The sequence below is a fragment of the Diadema antillarum genome, unplaced genomic scaffold (assembly GCF_040938485.1).
Source record: "Diadema antillarum isolate AM-2024a unplaced genomic scaffold, OU_Dant_1.0 seq00000846_RagTag, whole genome shotgun sequence".
Classification (NCBI taxonomy): domain Eukaryota; kingdom Metazoa; phylum Echinodermata; class Echinoidea; order Diadematoida; family Diadematidae; genus Diadema; species Diadema antillarum.
In genome coordinates this window covers 465,405-488,390 of record NW_027271720.1, presented here as the reverse complement: position 1 = coordinate 488,390, position 22,986 = coordinate 465,405, and the positions used below count along the sequence as shown (strand labels likewise).

Here is a 22,986-nt window from a genome sequence, read left to right as displayed (position 1 = left end):
ATCTATAAACACAAATCTAAAAGTACAAGAGCTGATGTAATAACATATAGAGTGCATGGTAAGAATATATATAGAAATGTTAGTAAGTGTTGATGAACTTTCTTCATAAAATATACATGATGGACACACATGCAGTACATGGGTCTGCAAAGGTAGCCTAGTAATGTACTGGAATTTACGGTGAGCCCCGAAAACAATTCAATTCAAAATCTAACGGTCAAAAAAATGTACTAAATGTTACCTTCCACTTTCAATACTTTATGGGAGTTTCTAATATGATACTCTCTTCAACATACCACTGTATTTATACAACTCTTCATTTAAGGCGTGCAAATGGGATTCCCTACCTTTAATTCATTTTTCTAGGCTTGATATGAAGTGATGAAGAATTGTAACTACCTTACCATAGAGTAAAAATACTGATTATATTGTCCTTTGGGGGTTTTTTTGGTACATGTCTTTAGTAGGGTAACAAGAACTCGTATCTCATTTTGGCAATCTCCTAACCAAAATTGTGAGTGTCAAAAATACTGATTTGAGTGTTAAACCAGAATAAGTATTGATGTAATCCAAAACAATGTTTTTACACTATTTGATGTTGATGTTCAGGTTATTTTTTTTAAGGGTTAAAAAAGAAATTATAGTTGGAAAAAAAAGCTTGTTTTTGCTCTGCGAAAAATTCATGATTTTGAGATACAAGGTCTTGTCACCCAAGGGATGATGTATGACAGTCACATAATCAAAAGATTAATCAACAATAAATTGCTCTTGAAAAACAAAAGTGAAACAAAACAAAGATGGAATACCGAGGATGTTATTAGACATTTAAGCAGCAAAGGCACGTTTGGCCAGGACCAACTGGCAATGTTAGTGACCATGCGACGACTATCTTGAGGAAAGACATGGTTACATAACCACGTGGCTCTAAATGTGAAGGCGACAATAGGCGGTGCGTGACCATGAATTTGGCAGGTTTGAAGGCATGGTCCTGGCATCGGCAGCACAGACCCATCTGTGACAGAACCTTATTGATAATATACGTATAGTGATTCTGATGAAAAATCAAAGAAATATATTAAAACCAAAAAGATAGCTTCTTTATGGGTAATGTGTGTTTGTGTGGGATAGGGGGTTCACTTTTCGATTCACTGATAGATGTAGAAAATTTATATGGCACAGTTCTTTTTTAGCTGTTAACCCGTTGAAGACTAGTCCCAAGTATTCTCAGGCTGGTGTCTGTAGGAAATATGTGTTATGTCTGTCTGTCTATGTCAGTCTGTCAGTCTGTCTTCAATGGGTAAATAGAGCTGCAAGTTTTTGGAGTAGTTCAAAAATTATACATGCTCCCACGTCACACCTTTCAGTGCTACATGTAGGCAAGCTGTGATGTTGCTTTGAAAATGCTACATGCGGCGTCGAAGTCTGCTGAATTCAATTTCCAATGGGGTTTCTAGACTACCGATACGTCATTGTACGTAAATGCCAGTTGTACAAGCGTAGTTGCTGTCGTCAGAACACAGAGTTTGGGCATTGGTGTGCTACCTTGAAGGTATGCTTTCTGAGTTTCAACAATTTCTTTCCTGTCCTTCTGGCCAGATTAATTTTGTTTTGATGTCTACAGTCAGTGGGTAATTTTTCTTTTGCCATTGTGTGTGAGTCTGGTTTTTGCTGGATGGTTTCTCGAGGACACAGAACAGATAACTCATAAAAGTTGTTTCTTTACCTTTTATCTTTTTCTGCATACTTTGAAAAAAAAAAACACTGGCTCAGACACGGAACTTTGCTATTTGCATGGCTGAATTACTTTGAGGGAGTAGTAGGATTAACTTCTTCTTCTTTTTTTCATTACATAGTAATGCTGGAATGTCACAGTGTGAAATTATATCATTTGATACAATTTAATTCAGAAATGCCGAGAAACCGAAATGGCGGGCTGAATTTTCAGGGCTGTGTACAATAAGCATGAACTGTGACATCCTAGAGTCATTCTGTGTCTCTCTCTCTCCCTATTCAATGAGAATCTAATATATTTTTGATTGACTACTCGTCATGTGACCATCTCCAGGAAATATAACCATCAAACACTTTCGCTATTGAAGGTTTTTTTTTTTTCATGACACACAATGGTGTCATGCCTGTACACTGACTCCCATGATAGACTCTTAAGTAGTCAACTCATAATAGTTACTTGCACTATTGTACTCTTTAGATTGTAACAATATAGAAGCCAGTTCATTGAGTTTCATTTTGGACATGAGCAGAAAAAGGTCATTTGCACTATAATGCATAATTCACTGAGATATGCACCCTTGATAAAGTGACTTTTTATGTAATCCTCATACATGCATGGTATTTGCTAGTACGTCCACCTGACAAGAAGCTGGGTACTTGGCCATGTATAGAAAATAATGATAATAATAATGATAATAATAACAATACTACTACTACTACTACTACTACTAATAATAATAATAATAATAATAATGATAATAATGATGATAATAATAATAATAATGATAATAATAATAATAATAATAGTAATAATAATAATGATAATAATAATGATAATATTAATAATAATAATAATAATAATAGTAATAATATTATTATTATTATTATTAATAATGATAATGATAATAATAATGATAATAATGATAACAACAAATTCTTATATAGCGCTTTTCAGACTTGAAAAGAATTTCAATGCGCTTTTCAAACAAATCATACAGCTGTACTCTAAAACATGTATATCTTCCACTGGGGTTAATACCCAAGAACACTGAGCGGACGTCACTTACATTTTGGCACGACTTTTACTATAATCCCCTTCGGCCCCCAGCAAGAGAAAGACTCGACTTCGTTTCATTGTATCAGAGAAACAATGGTGGTTGGCCTCCAGTCTTCCCTGTTCTGTTTATAATTGAATCTGCCTCTCGTGGTGTGTGAGGGATTTGTATCGTGTTTGTACCTTTTTATTTCTCATTGCTGCTAATGTCCTGTCCATCATCAATGCAGCAGGCTTATTCTTTGGCAATAGGCAAAGTTCCAGGCATTTCTTTTGTCATCTTTGTAATCTTAATCGTCAGCAACCCTCGATTCGACTTTCACGTTTGTTCCCTTGTTTGCGTTGAGGTTTTGCAAACAACAAGTTTATCCAACATATTTCATCTTCAATACACTGCATTGCATTCATATTCTTTTTCTTTTTGTTTTTCATTTTGTATGAAAATATATGTCATTTTAAAGCTTAGAGTCTGCTCTTTCAGTATCCACACTTAACTAAGAATCTACGTAGGGACAAGACTTTTTTGTGATTTTGTCATGCAGCGTCACAAATAACAAAACATCCAAGGTGCAAATGAACTACTCTCTATGATTTGATTTCTGTTTTCGCACTTGCTGGTGAAATCTATTTGTCTGACATGAAGGTAAATTTTCGATACGACACGGTAAATGAATTGGACACACATGTATACACAATATGAGATTTTATACAAAGCTTCAATAAGCCCTTGTTCTATTTGCAACCTTCTTGCTTTAGGATTCATTGTACTTGGGTTTTTTTCTTCTTTTTCCCAACTTTATGTTCTGTATTCAGTCTTTTCATCATTCACAAGAACAGACATCTGTTAAGAAGGACATTTCCTGATAAGTTGTCTTTTGTTTTTGTTTGGGGGGTATTTTTGTTGCTTTTGTTGTTTTTTGTAGACCTGATGCATCTTTTAATTTGAAACTTTTCATTTTGATTTGGACCAAAAAAAAGGAATCTTAGAGGCATAATTTATCATTTGCAGATGAAACAGCATTAGTGCTTTAAAATAGTTCTAAAATGTGTGTTAGGAATAGAAACAACCACTGTAAAAATTTGAATCAGTATAATCGATGTTAAGTGTTGTTAAATACACAAAATGTGAACAATAGTTATGATAAAATGTTTTCAGACTAAACTGTCTACAGTTAACAGTTCATTGAGAAAAACACTGATATCTCCTCATATTTTAGGTTTTATCGCAAAACTATTATGTAGTAGGATGTTTTGTGATCGAATAGACCTACACATATGCATCAAATGTGATATCTTGAAAATTTTTGAAATCACTACTCCCAAAGGTAAACAGGACCTTTAACAGATCCATTTTCTAGTTTGAGCTGAAAAATTAAATCTAGATAATGTTCCTCCTAATATTGCCTTTACGTGGTACATGGTTTCAAACTTGAGAAGCTCAATGATAAAAGTAAGGCAGGGAATGATTTTCAAACTCAAATTTGATTTTAGCAATTTCAGCTGATGAAAAATGTCTTCAATGATATCCTGTACACTTCTATGTATAAGGAAACTGCTACACAAAAGTTAGTTTGTGTGGCAGTGGTGTAAAAATGCATCTAGCAAATTGCGATGCGATACCAGGAAAATTATTCCCTGTAAGGAAGACCACAAATTCAACTGAACCTGGGTTTGTTTATTTCTGCTAACAGAGGAAAATTATGACCTGCAGTCTGAAGTCTATGCATTCACTTGACTACTGAGAAATATTGTTGAAAAGCTAGAAAGGTTGAATGCTTGCGGTGTGTGTAGGAATACAGTGGTTTAGGGGACTTTTATGGGATCGTAAACATTGGTGAGATGCCAAGATTATAAATAATGTCTACCAGTACCATAACCCAGAAGCATGATTGATTTCCACAAACTGGGCCATATACCTGCTGTTGAAGTGCAGCGAACAGTGACTACATTAACAAATCTAATTCAGTGCTTCAGCCATATGCGGTATATCAGGAAATTCTTTATTTGAGACTTTTTTGATAAAAGATGAAGACTTTTAGATTTGGATTGAAGACAGTGCTTTTCATTGTGGTGGCTCAATTATCCATGACTGCAGTTTGAGCATTTGAAGGGCGTTCATAGTATTTCGTGGACGTAGTTCGAAGGTCAACGAGCTCTGCTCCCAAAACATGATTGGCGGTCAATCCGTCCACATGACTGTTTCTCTCCATAGTTCTGGTGAAACGTGATAAGAAAGCACCTCTAGACTATCATTTGAAACACAACTGGAATTACAAGTAATTATTCAAATCACCCTCCTCAATTCCAGTTTGTATTCACACGGCAAGGATGCTTTTTTTTTAAATAATTTGAAACATATTTGATTCTAGTGATGCATCATTACAATGAGCCAGTTCGGGGTTCCAGTTTGAGCATGAGCAGAAAAAGGTCATTTGTACCGAGAGACAGGTTGGTCTTTAATTTCACTGAGATAACCATCTGTAATGCTATGATTGTTCATGGAATTCTTATAAATGGTGCCTGCCAGTATATCCACCTGACAGCAAGCCTAGTATTTGGCAATGTTAACAGAAAAAGTTTGTTAATGTATTCAAAACAGCACAATGAAATAGATGCTTCCCAAAGTGTTGATTGACGAAACATTCCGGTCACTTCATCTACACAGGTTCATTCTTTGTGAGAATACGAGTTCCATAAATTGCTATGTTGGGCAAGCAGCTGCATTATGTTACTTTGAAATGAGTGAAGTGCCCAACCAACTGAGAAAAATGAAAGGTCATTTGTACCCATGTGCACATGAGCTATCTCCGAACTGGCTTATTGTGTTTCAAATTAAGCACTCTCGGTATGTGTGAAAGCAATGTCTGTTGCCTGTAGAAGCAAAAATGAATACACTAGGACCTCAATTATCTGGCCATGTCAGGACTGGCGGGTGTCCAGATAATCAATTTGGCCGGATAAGAGAGATGCATTGTATGCTCAAATACGACACTTTCTAGCGTGCCATGCTCGGGATACTGTATAAGCCATATATTTCATGAGTCTAAATATTTGGGAATCAGGAATTTCTGACGATTTCGTGAGTGGTTGAATTAGTGATCATGGAGTCCTGTACTGAACAGAGAAATGTACACGTGTACGTCACATTCACATTAGGATGAGTGTCAATATCTTCGCATGTCTTTAATTTCGCGAATAGCCCCCTACTTGCAAAATTGGTGAAAATAAAAACCCCGCGAAATATTCAGTATCATACAGTTAAAACAATGTTATTACAAATTTACTAATATCATGATTATCTGCATAACATATTCATGTTTCATACATTTCATCAATTGATTTAAACTTTAGAAAAATGTTATTTCACTTTTGTGCCTATCAGTATCATGTGATGCTGTTGTTCTCACATTGTCAAGATGTAGGCCTACTGTATGCCCATTGGGACAATAAAAACAATCTAGCAGAGACATACCAGTCACCATAGCAACATTTCTAGTTGAAAGAATGTATGTGGTGGGTACCATTAATGCCACATGATGCAGTGGTGATTATTGCTTTCATGGTAGATGTGGCAGCCAGTGAGTGATGAGCAATCAGCTAATGCAATGTGGTCAAATTGTAATGCCTTGCATGTGTTTATGATGATGGGCTTCTCGTCAGCCATGATTGATCCTCACATGCTCCAAAGCAGACGACCGACTGACAAGATGTGCAGCCGACGTATACCATATGTACAGACGACTGCCACGTCTATTTAGGATGCACAGAGGAGTAATCACATCCATCCCATTTGAAGTACAATGCTCAAAATCAGTGTAAACATTTGTTCTTTGAAGCTTGACTGCAGTTTTTCAAACGATGTGTGAAAAGAAAACCTGCAGAAGGCAACATTTTATGATTTCTTGAATACTTGAGAAGATCCATGTTGCGATGTTGGTCTGGTAATAACTAATCAAAAACAAAATAAAGTCGGCAATGGGATGTTTTAGCCCATTTAGTCAGAATAAAAAAATTACAGATTTGTAAAGCTTATGGGTGTAATCACAGTATCAATAGCCACAAGGCCTAGACCCCGTTTACAGTGCGGGGCTGGGCCGAGCCGCGGCCGAGCTGCGGCCGAGCCCAGCCTCAATTGCGAGGCCGGGCCCCGCAATTTTTTCTGTTTACACTGTCGGGCTCGGCCGCGCTTTTGATTCAAACCTTTCAATATTTTGCCGTAGTGGCGCTCTGCTTGTAAACAAACGCAATTTGGTATTATCTGGTTTTCAGACCCTTTGCCAAATGAATTCTGTGGCGACGAAGTCGCCGTTCGGGCAAAGGCATTTGCCGAAGGAAAAAATCCTTTGCAGGACAAAACTACCTTAAACTATACTAGTTTTCGACGTTGAGGGGGTTAATATCCTGAACAGCGAAGTAGTACAGGCAGAGGGTTTGGAAGCCAGACTAAAATTGGCCGCGCATTGGCCCAGTTTGCGTTTACACTGAGAAAAGGCCAGGCTCGGCCGCGGCTCGGCCGCGGCCGAGACCACCTCCAGAGCGAGGCCAAATGCGAGGCCAATTTTGGCCTCGCATTTGGCCTTTTGCGCGTTTACACTGAAATGAAGGTAGAGGCCGAGCCTCGCACTGTAAACGGGGTCTAAATGTAGTGCTCAGACCAAGGACAATGTTTAACTTATTAAGTGGAATCAATTGCAAACATGAAGACTCAAAAGTTATCAAGCTGTTAAAACATTTTTTGGTAGACACATTTTCTGTTTAAATTCCTTTGCAGTTGTGTTTTGTGTTTGTGTGTGTGTATGTATGTATAATCATATACATAATTATGACTTTGTGTGTTTCCACCTGAAATTGTATTGATTCCTTTGAGGGTATAAAACCAGGAACATTTACAGCATGAAACATTTGAGAATTTTAGCTGATGATCTTTTTTTTTTTTGCGGCATGAAACTTTCATGAATAGTCGCTGGCATTCAATGCAATACATTGCACATTTGTGTGCATTTTACTTTCGGAAAAGTTTGATGCACTCAAAAATTTCTGGACTTTACAATACATTCATGAACATCCATTGGAAACAAAAGACCACCTGTATGGTATGGTTGGGTGGGAAAGAGGATTTTGATTGGATCGCGCCATATTCTATTGACTTCTAACCCCACAGGTCATCGGAGTTCAGAGGGCAAGTCTACGGAGGAACTCTTTGCCCAGACCAGACACCAGAGCTTCCTCGACGTGGTCAGAGGTCGGATTCTGGCCGGGAATTATTTTCTCCTTGAAAGGTCAGTTTATGGGTGTCTTGTTGGGGTGCTGTTCGTTATTCCGAAGGTTCGTTATTCCAAAGGTTCGTTAATGCGAAACACACAAATTTCCTATACCTAGAGGTTCGTTAATCCGAAAATGAAAAAGGGTTCGTTAATCCGAACATTTGTGTCGTTATTCCGAAGGTTATCCGAAAATGAAATAGGGTTCATTATTCCGAAGGTTCGTTAATCCGAAAATGAAATAGGGTTCGTTATTCCGAAGGTTCGTTGATCCGAAGTGATATAAGGTCCGTAACGAACCTTCGGAACAATGAGCTTTGTTTCATTTTCGGATCAACGAACCTTCGGAATAACGAACCTTATTTCATTTTCGGATTAATGAACCTTCGGAATAACAAACCCTATGTCATTTTTGGATTAACAAATCTTTCGGAATAACAAATCTTCGGAATAACGAATCTTCGGAATAACGAATCTTCGGAATAACGAGCTGTAACCGTCTTGTTGTTGTTGTTGTTGTTGTTGTTTATTTGTTTCAAGTATTTTGTTACCTTAACTTAGTATGTAACCCGTTCCTTCTGCAATTCTCTAAATAACTTCAATGTCCCCAAACAAGATTCTTTTTGCCCGTCGTTAGAGAATGGACAGGTTTGTAATCCACCTGTGCAATGGCAGTCAAGCGGTCCATGCATCCCCTCCCCACGGTCAACTACATGTGCCCTTGAACAAAAAAAATATCGATCGGGGCGACTGAATAGAGGGTGTGCTGATGGCCTCACAGGCTCTTTTTGTTCTACACATATCAGGCACCAGAATGCAATGACTGGGGTCAGCGAACACAGATATCTACTGTGATGAGCTTTGATCACTAATGTACAATGTATGTTCATACGAGTTTTGTAGCAGAGCAAGGACAAACTAAATCAGAACAAAGGTAAAAAAATACTGTGATATACAAATTCTTCCAACAGAAAGAGATCAAGTGCTGGGGCCCGTTTCATAAAACTTGCTATCAGTGACAACTGCCACATTTCTATGACAAATTTGCTCTCAGCCAATCAGATGCAAGTATTTCAGTAGCTTGTCACATCTATGACAACTTGTCACTGATGACAAGTTTTATGAAACGGGCCCCTGATAGAATAAACTCAGATCTTTTTTATCACATCCATTTTGGGGGACTTTATAACACAAAGAAGCATGGATTTTGGCTATGAAAGCAGGCACTCTTGTCTTCATCTTTGGAACCTGGTATACCAGGTTCCCGTATACCAGTTGCTCTCTGGCCATCCTGAGATTTATGTTGAAAGTTTTATGTGATGACCTCATGAAATGGACCTCTGGGCAAATATAGCAGCAAATGTAAACTGAGAGATGAGCATGACTTATGGTTTGTTATTTTACATGGTTGCCAAAGAATGCTAATTGAAAGCATGCACCGTGGGCACCAATGGCTTTAAAGTCCCCCTTGCAAAAGGGACCGTAAAAGCTTGAGTTGTGTATGTTTGTCTCCCTGTGATCAGTTATAGTCCAGGATTCTAAATTGATGTGTCCTTTACAATCACTTTGGAAGTGGTAGGCCTATAGTATGAGGAAGTCTTGGTGCTGTAGAAAAAGGTGTGAAGCTTTTAATAGGCACTTTGCCAGCCTTTGGTCAAGCATGGCCAGATGTGGCTGGTCAGTCGCTCGTGGTATGGTTTGGCCCTTTTGCTGTGTCTGCCCTTCTGGTGAAGTCCCCCCCCCCCCCCCCTTTTTTTTAAACTGTCCAGCATGACCTACGGTAACTGACCATTCATTCTCACACCCTCTCGGACTCCAGTCAGTCTGGGCTGGTCAAGACGCTCTGGCCGTCTACACCAAACCACTCAGTCTGACTAATGGTCAGTGCTAGCTGTTGCGTGTCGAAGTCTGATCACCCTTATTACCCTGTCTGCTGCATTCATGGAGTCATCTCCAAAATATGTTGATCAATCATGTGGTGTGGCTGTTTCTAGCTTCTTCTTCTTCTTCTTCTTTTTAATTCTTGCAATATACATGAAGAAAAGACATACCATTTGATTATGTAATCACTAATCTCTCTCCAAGGAAATAATGATTTTGATTTGAAAGTTACTTTCCCATAACAAGAAATCCTCGCCATGAATGATTTTGCACATTCTACTGCACATGTATGCAGTACAAAAATGGGCATCTGACCCTTTAGTTATTTCTGAAGACCCTATCATCGAATTCTAGAAGAAGTACTTTTGTTTGTTTGTTTGTTTGTTTGTTTGTTTGTTTGTTTGTTTGTTTGTTTTTTTTTAAGTCTTGTATTGCTGAACATATGCCCCATTTCCTGCCTTGGTCAATACTTATTATTTAGGCAGGTGTATAATGTTGAATGAAACATTTTCAGTCTATCTGTTTCCTGTTTATCTGATCAGATTTCAGAATTCTCCAAAATTCTTTTCTCCTCTTTGTTTGTATTTTTTCTGTAGACTTATCTAAATGTAAGAAACCAAATAACCAGTCCCCACCCCCAACCAACTTTAAGATTTTACATCGTATATTGATAATAGTAATATTTGGAAATTGATTAAATGCCTCTAGATGAGCAAGAAAGACTATGATCACCAAATTGTAAGTCTCCCTCTGAAGGATGTGGTGGTAGGGACTACAAGGCACCCTTCCTGAGGGTGCAAATATACTGCTTGATGCAGGACTTGAACCAGGACTTGGACCAGGACTTAGACCTCAAGATTTCGAATCCAATACATGCTCTTGTCCACTGAGTCACAAAGGCCACAATGACTCCTCTGTTCCCAGAGAGGAGGTGCAGTTCTTTTCTGACACGCCCACTTTCCCCTGGGATGCTGTGATTCCAGCTCCCACACATGACCAGACCAGATTTGTTACATTACAGGGTATACAAGTTAGGTTATCACATACATATATATATATATACAGTTGAACCTCTCGTATCCGGACAAGTCAGGACCGGGGCTCATCCGGATAAGGGATTTGGCCGGATACGGGAGACTCAATGCTTTATACATGTACATATACATACACATGTACTGATGTAGCCCATTGTAGTACCACATGTAGTAATGTGTATACTGCAACCTTTTCATTGTTACACTCAGCAACAGACCCCAAAATAGAGGTTCGTGTTTGCAAGAATGAAATCATTTTCTTTTATAAATTCTTGGGATGATTTACCTAAATAATTATTAAGAAATGTATCAAGTATATGTAATTCATGTGTGTTTGTGTAGGAGTTGGGAATCCCCCTTTCCTCCCGTAATTATTTTTAAAAAATCACGGCGAGATTGCGTCCATATAATAGAGAGATCCGGATAAAGGGAGGCCGGATAAGAGAGGTTCAACTGTATATATATATATATATTTTTTTTTTTTTTTTTGTTTTTAAAGTCACATACTGGATGTGGCATCTTGCCAATTGCCAAAATTATAGGTAAGTAAGTAAATAGATTTTGAATGAATGAATATATGAATATATGAATATATGAATATATGAATGTATGAATGACAATAATAACTTTTTATAATGATAATGCAATAATAATGATAATAATAATGATAATAATGATAATAATGATTAAAAAAGAAGAGTAAATAGACATGCTCATGAGAAACACCAGCATATTCAAAATTAGCATGGCAATACCTAATGATGTTGAAAGGCCATGTACCCTCCCACAGAGAACATTTCAGATCATTTAAAAATTATAGCAAAGACTTTAACATACACAGGTGCACTAACATTTCAAAGGTTATGCTGTGCTGAACGAAACAAAACACACAAAAAAACACTTTTTGGCAAATATGAAGCTTGTCTAAGGCCTGCCTAATATGGCAAGGACATATACAAGCAAAGTACATTCATAGAAATTAACCTGCTGAAGAGGACAAGCTAATTTTAGCATGACATGCTTTTCCCATTGACACCTGTCTGAGTATACAGTCATGTACATGTAATAGGCTGCGTTTATCTAAAAATTTTCTGAGGCAGAATCACGGTCCTAAACGCGTTTGAGGCATTTTCAAGGGTTAGATAAACGCAACCGTGGTTTCAAATGCGTTTAGGAACGCCGTTTTGAAACGCCTCTCAAAGGGCGTTTTGAAACGTGTTTGAGACCACGATCGCTGTTCTGTGAGTAGATAAACGCAATGCTGTTTTGAAACGCGTTTATATCTCAAGGTCATATCCCAGCTGTTTCCGGTTGTGTTCTCTGCCCATTATTTGTGTGTAAAAGATGAGGCAGGTTTGGTGGTATGAAGTTGACCTTTACTTCCCGTGTCAAGCGGCGCAAAGCAGCTGCGCAGTGACACCACTGGAATCGCGATTGTATGATGGTTAGATAAACGGGGCTCCTCGAGAATCACGTTTCAAACCACGTTTACAAACACCGTTGCAAACGCATTTGGAAACGTGATTCTCTCTCTCAAGTTAGATAAACGCAGCCTTAGACAGGACTAGTCTTCAATTGGGTTAAAATGAATTGAGCACTCCGGGTGGGTGTAGGGGTGAATGGGTTAGCTTGGTTTTAGGTCCTTGGAAGAAAAGTGTTTATTCATAAATTGTATCAGGCCTGTCGTGCTGTTGCGGAGTTGGTATACAAATCAAGCAGTAAGACGATCACTTCAGGGGGGCATTTCATGAAGGAACTTGTCGGATAAAATATCTGACAAGTCAATTATATCCGACATGTTTTGAGAAATTCTTTAGTCTGATTGGCTGATTTCTCTGAACTTGTCGGATATAATTGACTTGTCAGATATTTTATCCGACAAGTTCCTTCATGAAATGCCCCCCTGGTGTCGTATTGCCTGTTTTTAGCTGACATTACTGGAGAAGACAATCAGAAAAAGCAGAAAACTGGCAGAGGTGAACACCCATCTCCCTTCCCCTTCGCCCCCACGCTCATATTTTATGAATTCATGCTCGAACCCTTGAACGTTACTGATTGCCCCGAGTAACTTCAGGGCATTAATCATTCCAAACTACCCACTTGGGGAAAACCTTTTGAATGATACATACCGCACTAAAACTAAAAGTGAATTAGAGGTTACGACAACTCAAGTCAATTACTTAAAATTTATAAGAGAGATGACGCTTTTCCAGCTCCCTGCCTCCATTACAGATGGGACTGTTTGAAGTATAGAATTACCAAATGCTGTTTTCTATGTACTGCTAAGTACCTCCATTGAGGTGGTGCTAATATGTGGTATCAAAAGTAAATTTCATAGAAGTGGGATTTGGGATTTTGTAGGGGTTTTTTTTTCTTCTGCACTTAAATGACTTGCTGTATTGTGATGGGTGGATAAGGCTGCGGTATACAAAATGTCCGTCTCACAATGCTGGGGTAATATTAAAAAAGGAATCGCAAGAAGAACAGTGTCTATATACATTGGAGAGGCTGCATGTGGGATGATAAGATCCCATATATTATTATTCAATATTGTTCAGCACCTACAAAGATCCTTCCCACGTTTCGATAGACAATTGCTGTTAAGCACCAATTGATCTGGAATCATGGCGCATAATGAAGCCAATAGCCATGTCAGTTATTCTGATATAGGCCCATCATCAAACTCTCAGTTTCACGTAATTTTAATAGCGACGTCCTTAAAAACGAAATGGTTGTGCTCATATACACAGGCCATGGCTTAGACCATGGCTTACACCATGACTGTGTACGCCTATGTCCTACGAATTCTTATAAAACAAATAATGTATGGACGTACATCCCGTGAAAGACACCCCCTTATTCAAGCTCAGTTGAATAAATCATAGTGTCTTTCACCTCTTTACCATTCATACTTTTGATACACATAGTACAGTATTGTTCACTAACAGGCTAGAAAGTGTTCTCAAATGTGAGAACTTGGTTCATGGGGCCATGGAGGAGGCACTAGGCTCCTCTCAAACTGGGGGGACGTTTCCTGCCGCAAATGATCTTGGCTTAGGGAATGTCCTGATTGCTAATGAGGTTAAATGCCTATGCCAAGACTTGTCATGCACTTGCCTCCTCCCCATTAATTCAATTAAGCAAAGTCACTTCTTGTTTTTTGTTTATCTCTATACACTCTGAAAAATCAGCCCCGAGTGTCTTCAGATGCCTAGCGAGAATTTCACCTGTGTCTCCAAGAATTGTGATGTAGCACCGCTATTTCGAGGACTGAGCTACAGTACCAATTCCCTACTCACCTCTCCTCCCCCCCCCCCCCATACACACACACACAATAGTGCAGGTTCAAATGTCAGAAAAGAATAGTCTTGACTCAAGACTGACTGAAGAGAATGGATGTATACACTTTGAGAAGTGACCTGCACTACTGGTAAAGCACCCACATGTTGAAAAAAAATTAGTGTCATGCCGGCTGGCTGTTTTAAACCATTTATACCCCTCCATAGACTTAGTACATGGAAGACCTAATGTTATACTCATGAGCATTGGGCCAAAAATGATGAAATGATGTTAAAGGAAATTAAAATAAAGCTTATGTTCTTCTTGTGCATTTTCAGTGCATCTCTCTTCGCCCCTTTCCATTTAATCTCCGCAGAAACTACGAGCGCTACTTCCTGCATGCTCAGAGAGTCCGACGCCTCATCGCCAACGACTTTCAGGAGGCCTTCAGCAATCAGGGAGTGGACGTCATCCTCACCCCGACGACCATCTCGGACAGTCCGACGTTTGCCGAGTTCTCCTCTGTGGACAGCCGTGCGCAGACCGAGAAGCAAGACGTCTTCACGACGCCGGTGAATTTGGCAGGTGAGAGAGTGAACACTCGACAGTCATTAGTTGCGGTCAAGCTGGCAAAAGATCATGAAGCTTAAGATCGCAGAGTCTTTGCGATATTTGGTTGTCTGTCTACAATGGCAGCCAAACTTCTCGAATCACTAAGATCTCGAAATTTGGGCCACTGGTGCACGTGTGCAAGAAAGAAGGAAGAGTGCACCGTCCGACAGCTGGTGGTTGTGACGTTACAATGCACACCTGTACAACACCGTACTCTTTGCAGGCACTGCCTAAAAACAGGTGGTTGACTAGTCACATGATAGCAGAGACTCCAACCCCAATCACCTTCTGATCTGGAGATTCTCCCACCTGAAACCCCTAGCGAACTGGAGACTCCAACTTGATGGGCGCGAAGCGCACACGAAGTTCCTTGCGGCCAGGGTCCAGGGCCCGCTTAAGGGCCTTGGAAGCTCGAGGGTCCTAGAAATGCTCTCTCGTGCTATCTCAGGCTTACCATAGACATAGATCTAGTGAATAGTTTTCAACATACAATGGCGCTAAGTAAAAAATCATTTCAAGCGGGAGATACAGAGCCAGGGTGGGAGAAATCAAATCTCAAGCAGGAGACCTGCTGGAGTCTCTGTGACCGACTTCGCAAAGTTTTAGTGTTGCTAGTGCTCACACTACCCAAAGATCAAGAAGATATTGGCGGGGGTCCGTGACATATCGCTAGTTTGAGAGGGAAGTTTGGCAGGAAGTTCACACCAGCAAAACTTCGAGATCTCAAAGGCCACAAATGCAGACAATCTTGTCTACATTTTGGGAACCCGATATACCGGGTTCCCATAAGGAATGGGGTAATGTTCTTCAGCCAGATATGCTGAGTCATGGATCAGGAAATATATCCTTTTTCACACAATGTCAAAAGTGAGTCTTCCATCGTTAGTCAAGATTGCTGGACTTCTGGCTAAATGTAATGAAGAAAGCAGAAGCATCCAAATCAACTGCAGTCAAATCGCTCTAGTCCCCCCCCCCCCCCCCCCCCCATGACGTAATGTTCAGGAAAGTTCAGGAAAGTGTGATCCTCTTTACCAGAAATGAAAACACAACATGATAGTTTTATGGGTTTCAAATGTTTACACTGTAGAGATAATGACACTGAAGATAAATAATGAAAGTAAGAACTCTGTGTTTATTGCATTTTGATATACACATGACACATGATTGGTACGTGGACTAAATTTGAGTCTTCTCATTAATTTTGTTTCTCTCCTACTTCCTCGATCCCAGTATAGAATGATGCTTTATCAGTATGCATTGATAATCTGCACAAAATTTTGAAATGCGCCATTAAAATGGAAAGTTAGCCTATATGTTTGAGTTGGCTCAAGTGTGAGTAAAATTGGGCCAGACAGCATAGGACATTGAGTTTCATTGAATTTGGTTGCAAAAATGAAGAAAGTTATGAAACATTCAGGTTTTAGCATGTCGGCACCAAAATGTGATCATGGTTGTAACGACATTTGTGTAATATGCAGATTAGATGAGGTGATGATTACATTGCATCTCAACCCTCCCATTGGTTTGCTCATGAGTATGTGTCAAACTTAATGTTTTTGGTTCATAAGTTAGCAAGTAAAACCCCTCCTGTTATTATCATTATTATTATTATTTATTCGGCAATTCAACATACAATACAAGCGGATATAGAATACAAACATAAAATCGTATTACATGATATAAAAATTGTGGTGATTCCAGGTGCATGCCGCTGGTTGCCAGGGGAGGATAAGGCAAACTTAATCACCGAGGCTCGAGGCCTTCCTCCCCATCCAGTGTATGCACCCAAAATCAGCTATATCAATGTAAAACAGTTACAAACATTATCAAATAATGTACACAAAAATGCACTGAATTCAAACACTTGTTTTGTAAGTCATCATTGATTGCAAGCATATTACAATACAATGTGAGCAATACTATTACCAGTAGTTACCCTCTGCATGTTCACAAAATTCCGGCAAATATCGTATGTTGAGAATGAGAAGGGCGTTAAGTGGTCTTGAACACTATGAGTTTTGTGGCAACTTAACGCCCTTATCGTTCTCAACAGACGATATGTAGTCTCCTGGCATATTCCAAGAGACCAGGGGCTAAATGGAATATGGCATTAGACAGTAGATATTTTCAGTATTTTGTGAGAACAAATTGGGCGGGGGGTAACAATTTTATCATTTAGTGTATAGGTATAGGTCTACATGAGTTTTGTAATGTAATCTCATTGGTAAATTTTTGGTGAAAACATATTCATTCTTATTTCTGAAACTTTGGTCTACTCACCACTTGTGCTTTCTTGTCTTTCTGTCATAAATGCTGCAATTCTGCAGCTAGTTAGAAGTAAGTTTTAACAGTTCAAATGCATGCAGCTTTGATGTGCAAATATCAAAACAATGCAAAACATGGAATACAAGATACAGGGCAACGACCTCCTCTACGACATTCAGGAAATATTCAGTGGATGATCGACCAATGAGATTACAGAATTCACGATCGCTAAAAGATAAGAGTTTTTTTCTCTTTGGCTTCTGATAAAGACGCACAGCAGGCATCGTGAAGATTTTTGAATGAAACTTTCTTCTGTGTTCCCTTCACCTCAAGTCATCAACAATATTTATTGACTCCATCACTAGCTCATTATAAACTAGAAAAGCACTCTGAGAACACAGACCTCCACCAAGCAGCTACTTCATTTCCACCGATGATCTTGCTCTTCCATAGAGATCAGTGATTTCCACCCATACGTACTAGAAGTGTAGTATGCATGCTTAGAAATTGCCCAATTTCCCAATATAGAAGCCTTTGTTACGTCATAAACCTTCAGCTGTGCGGCACGCCTTGCCCTAACAGAAACTAGAACACGGACTAAGTGTGTGTATAAAAACCTAAAAAATGCACAGGTTGAACTCCCAGGTTCATTGACCCTACCTGCCAAAATATCAAAAATCCTTCGTAAAATCCATAAAAATTTCCAGATCACTACCAAAATTCAATCATCTCTTCCTTGTGTCATTCTCAATCTTTCCTGCAAGTTTAATGCATATCCATGCACAAAGTTTTGAGTTATTTTGCGCACAGACAAACAAACAAACAAACCAACAGTAATGAAAACATAACCTCCTCCCTTGGTGGAGGTAATAATGAAAATCAGTGTGCGCACTTACAACATATGACATAGTTACAGATATATATAGCCTTAACTACGTGCACAACCTCAAGAGAAATCGGGAGGAAGGATATACAGGTTATCCATTACATTTTGCAAGGCCATCTTTTAGGATCTGCGTGAAAGTGGTTCCTGATCGAAATCGTAGATGAATACTCCATGATGAATTGTTCAGTTAATCCATTACTCTCACATGTATCCCATTAAAATAAGTTTTGATTGTCCAAAGATTTCATGCATCTTCCACTCATGCCACTTATACCCCTTCTATACTACACATGACTATGGCTATACTGCCAGTCTCGACCACCCTAGTTTCCTCATTTCCTAACTTGTTTGCATTTCTGTATGTGTCACAAAGTACCAGTATCCATCACACATTATTTGCATCATTGCTTGGTACGTGAAAATCTATTCCATCTGCTCTATACTACTGTGCTATCTTTCAATATCATTTACCATTTGTTTGATGTAAAATGTTCCCCCATGGGGCTATTCTAAATCATGTAATGTTTTGCCCATATTTTATTATAAATGCATGCCATTAGTTCATCATGTGATTTTGAACTAATCACTAACTGGGCAATTCTGCAGTTAGGTGGACATGACATGGATAAAAGAAATTGTGCCTCTTTATCTCACTCTTTGATTTAGGTATCAACTTATGCCATGGATTTTCACCAATCATTAAGGTCTTTCAAATTCATTAGATTTTATTTTTCATATCTATTGGTGTTGCGAGATATAAAACCATCATTTAAAATGTACATGTGGGACTGGGGACGCTGAAATTCACTTAAATGCGAATTACAGTGGGTTCCTTTGAAAATTTTTTCTCAAAGTTTTGCTAAAGGGTAAAAGATGAATACATTTAAATACTCCAGAAGTCATGTGACATTTTGTCAATTACAAAAGGGTGAAATGACCTGTGGAATTTGTCCGGACAAATGTAATGTTACTAACCGTAACATTACTAACCAAGCTTTTTGGGGTCTAGCTAATAAATTATCGGTAGAACTGTCAAAAATATTTGTGTGAACATTTGTCATGATACAATAATTGAAATTAATACAACACTTCGTTTGAACTAACTTTAATTTTTGCACACTTTTTGTTACAAGACATAGATTTTTTTGTCATGTCCTTTTTTCGTAACGTTACTAACCTGCCAATTTAGTGGCCATAGCAATTCTAATATTTATTGAATTGTATTCATTCTTTTCTATATCCTAAACATGGGAAGGATAAACATGTTATTAACATGATTTTGACTTGAAATGAATAAATTGTGATTAGTAGTAAAAGTAAATATCTAGATTTGTTTAAATGTAACGTTACTAACCACAGAATTGCCCAACTGGTTTCAGCCTAACCTCTGTACAAGACACCTTGAAGATTTTGTTATTATTATTATTATTGTTTTTACTGAAGTGGAAGGCACCAGCAGCTCTTTGAGATGTTATGAAATACCATAAATATATTGATGGAAATATCAGCACAAACCTCTTGACACATTTCTACAAATAATGGAATTCTCATGCTGACATCTGGCAGTGTGCCTTTGAAATATGGAAGTTAATTTGTTAGTATCAGTGTGTGCCACACTTTTCTTATAGGGGCAGGAAGAAAGTGTGGCATATTTCTGTTATGCGAATTTTATCGTAGTCAGCCACGTTAGGTTCCAGAGTTTATTTTCCGGGGCATTTTTTTTTTCAATGCTCAGCAACCCCTATTGTCGGCAACGCTGTAGTAGTCAAGCGTTTTTAAGAGATTTCCATCTCCGATTACTGATGGATGCGTATGCTTGTCATGGACCATATTTCATGTGTTCATTTGACTTTGTGCATGTACTTGTGGGTCTAGATGTAGATCAATAGTCATGCAATAATTACAAAGCATTACACTCGGGGTCTTCGATAGGCATGCAACTGCGTGCACGCCTTCGTCCACTCTGCACCATACCTCAGACTGCGACCATCAGTGCGCACGCAGATCAATGAGAACAGGTTGTAGATGAACAGAAAGATAGAAAGACAGACACACAGACAGATGAAGCTATACAGACAGACAGTGAGTTGAGGTGTTTGGAAGACTTGGCATCACACGGCCTCCAAGTGACTGATCCTGAGTCAACGCGCCCCCACAATTCATTCAATCCTTCCCCAGGATGATCATGGGGATCTGCTATTCCACCCCCTCCCCTCCCTCTACCCCTCAGATCCCCCCTCACCCTTGATCCTCTCTCCCATCCCCCATGCGGCATGCTGGGATAAGACCGACAGAAATTGAATTGGCTTGGCAGCAGAGGAAATCAAGGAAAGAGAGCACCTGATATTAAATGTCCCCCTTAATAACATCAGCAAGACTCCACTGTGCAAAGCTCTCTCTTGCCATCTTGTCATGGCAATGCAGTTTCACAGCCATAAATCTACCCAGCTGTATGTATCTTTCTATGCCTGGGATTATAGATGTACTTTGAACCCCTCCTCTCCCTCCCCCCCCCCCCCCCCACCTTTACTGCCATATGGAATGTGCTCCATAAAAGTGTCATCCATGTCCATGTGAAGAACTTTTGCTGGTAGATTATGTAGAGGCACGTGGCAGTTTAAATTTAATTCATTTTTCTTTTTTGGTCAGTATGATGATACAAAGAGTGGTGCATTTGAGTCATCCGCCAGTGAGAGAAAAATGGTGTGCGGGTTGCAAAAAAGAAAAAAAGGATAACATCCTCAATGACAGGCCTCTTCACAATAGGTGGCAATTTTTAGCTCTTGCAAGAGTACTGTCAGTGGCAGTTTCACAATGGAAATGCAGAGAGGGATGTATTAGTGACAGAACAAACACAGTAGTTTGATACAGAAAGCAGTGTTCCAATGTTTTTCTTCATTATCATAATAACTATGGCCATTTAGATACACTTTACATGATTGAACTACTGTATACGCCGAATATTTTGCGAGTCAGGTGCTATTTGCGAAATTAAAGACACGCGAAAATATTGACTCTGATCCCGATGTGGATGTGACATACGCGTGTACATTTCTCCGTTCAGTACAGGACTCCACGATCGCGAATGTAACCACTCGCGAAATTGTCGGGAATTCTCGATTCGCGAAGATTTAGATTCGCGAAATATATGGCATATACAGTATATCGCAGCGCTCACACAACATGCATAAACAAAAAGAGATGAAATATATTAAATCATTACAACTGAGGAGAAAGATAAGCTTTCATAATGTTCTTTGAAATGTGTACTGAACTTATGCAGATTGTGATGAAAGTGAGGAGTTTGTTCCACTCCTTTGTCGCTGTTAATGTAAAAAAGTAGGATTCCCAGTTTTAACACCAGTTCACGGACAGGAAAGATGAAAGTGGTAGGTACTAGAATGTAGATTACTTCTGGGAGAAATATACAACTTGAGACAATCGTTTAGGTACATGTATCTTGGTTCCTGGTTGTGAGAGGTTTTATAAACCAGCCAACAGGAACTTAAATTTAACCGCTTCCTTTAAAGATATTATTTACCTTTTGGAGAAGTGATTTGAAAATGTTTGAGTTATCACGTTTGATGCATATGTGTAGGTCAGATGTATGACAAAACATCCTACCATATAAAAATTTTGCAATAAAGCGTAATGTATATACGGAGACATCACTAATGTTCTCACTAAACCATAACTGTAGATGGTCAAGTCTTAAAACAATTTTATTATAACTATTGTTCACGTTTTGTATAATTTACAGTACTTAAAATTGTTTGTACTGAGTTACTTTTTTGCACCGGTTGTTTCTATCCCTAACTCACATTTCAGAACTGTTTTGAAGCACTACAGCTGGGTTTTTGTTTCATCTGAAAATGGTAAATGATGCCGAAATTTAAACTGAGAGCCAGTGAAGAGTCTTCCAGAAAAATCAGTTTCACTCTGAAGTGGACTCAAATTTCAAGAGGAGATGGAGAATGCAAGGTTGGGTTGTTTGGGAGATGAAAACAGGATGTTCAGATGAAAGAAAAAAAAATTATACTAGAATGGAATGGCTATACGATAGATTTATATGTCTGAACGCTGACTAAATGAAATGACGCATAACGAAACGATGTATAACAAAGTTACGGTCAGAGCATCGTTTCGAACTAGAACTCGATAACGAATCAACATTCCATCATAGTATGGCGACCATGGAACGGTATAACTGGGCGGGGCTTGGGGGAGCGCGCACGCAAGGTGACCGTACATGTATACCTGTCACTCATGACCATAACAGCATGCGCAGTGAGAAACTGCACATCTATACAATGTCTTCCAGAATGATCGAGATTATCGTCTGAATGGTCTTTCGGCTATACGATGATTCTTAATACGTCATTTTTCTCTATTGAGTTTTGGTATAAACTGGCTTGCGTCTGAACAGGGGGAAGGTCATCTGGTGAAAGTTGATCCATGATCCATGCAAAGAGATTGCATGACAGGAAACATCTTTGGCCCATTTCTGGGAATGTACTTGGTTCATGTAACAAAATCAAGTCATCTTGGATGGATTGATGTTTGGAATGCATCAACAGTTATACCATATTTCTATGCTGGTCATCAGTTTGGTTTGCATGTGGGGAAGATTTTTTTTTTCTTTCAGATCACAAATTGTCACTCCATCAGCATAGATGCCAAGTTCAAAAAATTTTTATGAGTGAGATTTTCATGACTCAGCATCTCTGCGCGCGCGCATGTGCGTGAGCGAAGCAACTGAGCGAGGGGAGGGCATGTCAGGGGAGCTTTTTCCATTTTTAGCTGTTAATGGTGCAAGCTGGTACATACTTAAGTGACTATTTTTTACTTATTTTGAAAGACAAAAGGGAAATATGCCTTCAATTGCAACTCTCACTTTAATCCTTTAAGCTATGCTCCCAATGCGTGAGGAAAATGGGTGTCATGCGTGAGATCATGAGACAGACCCTAAATGCTTGAGTCTCA

At 38.9% G+C, this 22,986-nt stretch overlaps 1 protein-coding gene across 1 annotated transcript in view; it reads left to right on the top strand.

Annotated features, from left to right (window-relative positions):
* LOC139740278 (glutamyl-tRNA(Gln) amidotransferase subunit A, mitochondrial-like) overlaps positions 1-22,986 on the top strand; it is a 68,093-nt gene that overhangs the window by 23,664 nt on the left and 21,443 nt on the right. Inside the window, exons 9-10 of the mRNA XM_071650860.1 lie at positions 7,947-8,064; positions 14,617-14,825. Of these exons, the coding sequence (XP_071506961.1) occupies positions 7,947-8,064; positions 14,617-14,825 (327 nt within the window). The remainder of the gene's footprint in view (positions 1-7,946; positions 8,065-14,616; positions 14,826-22,986) is intronic.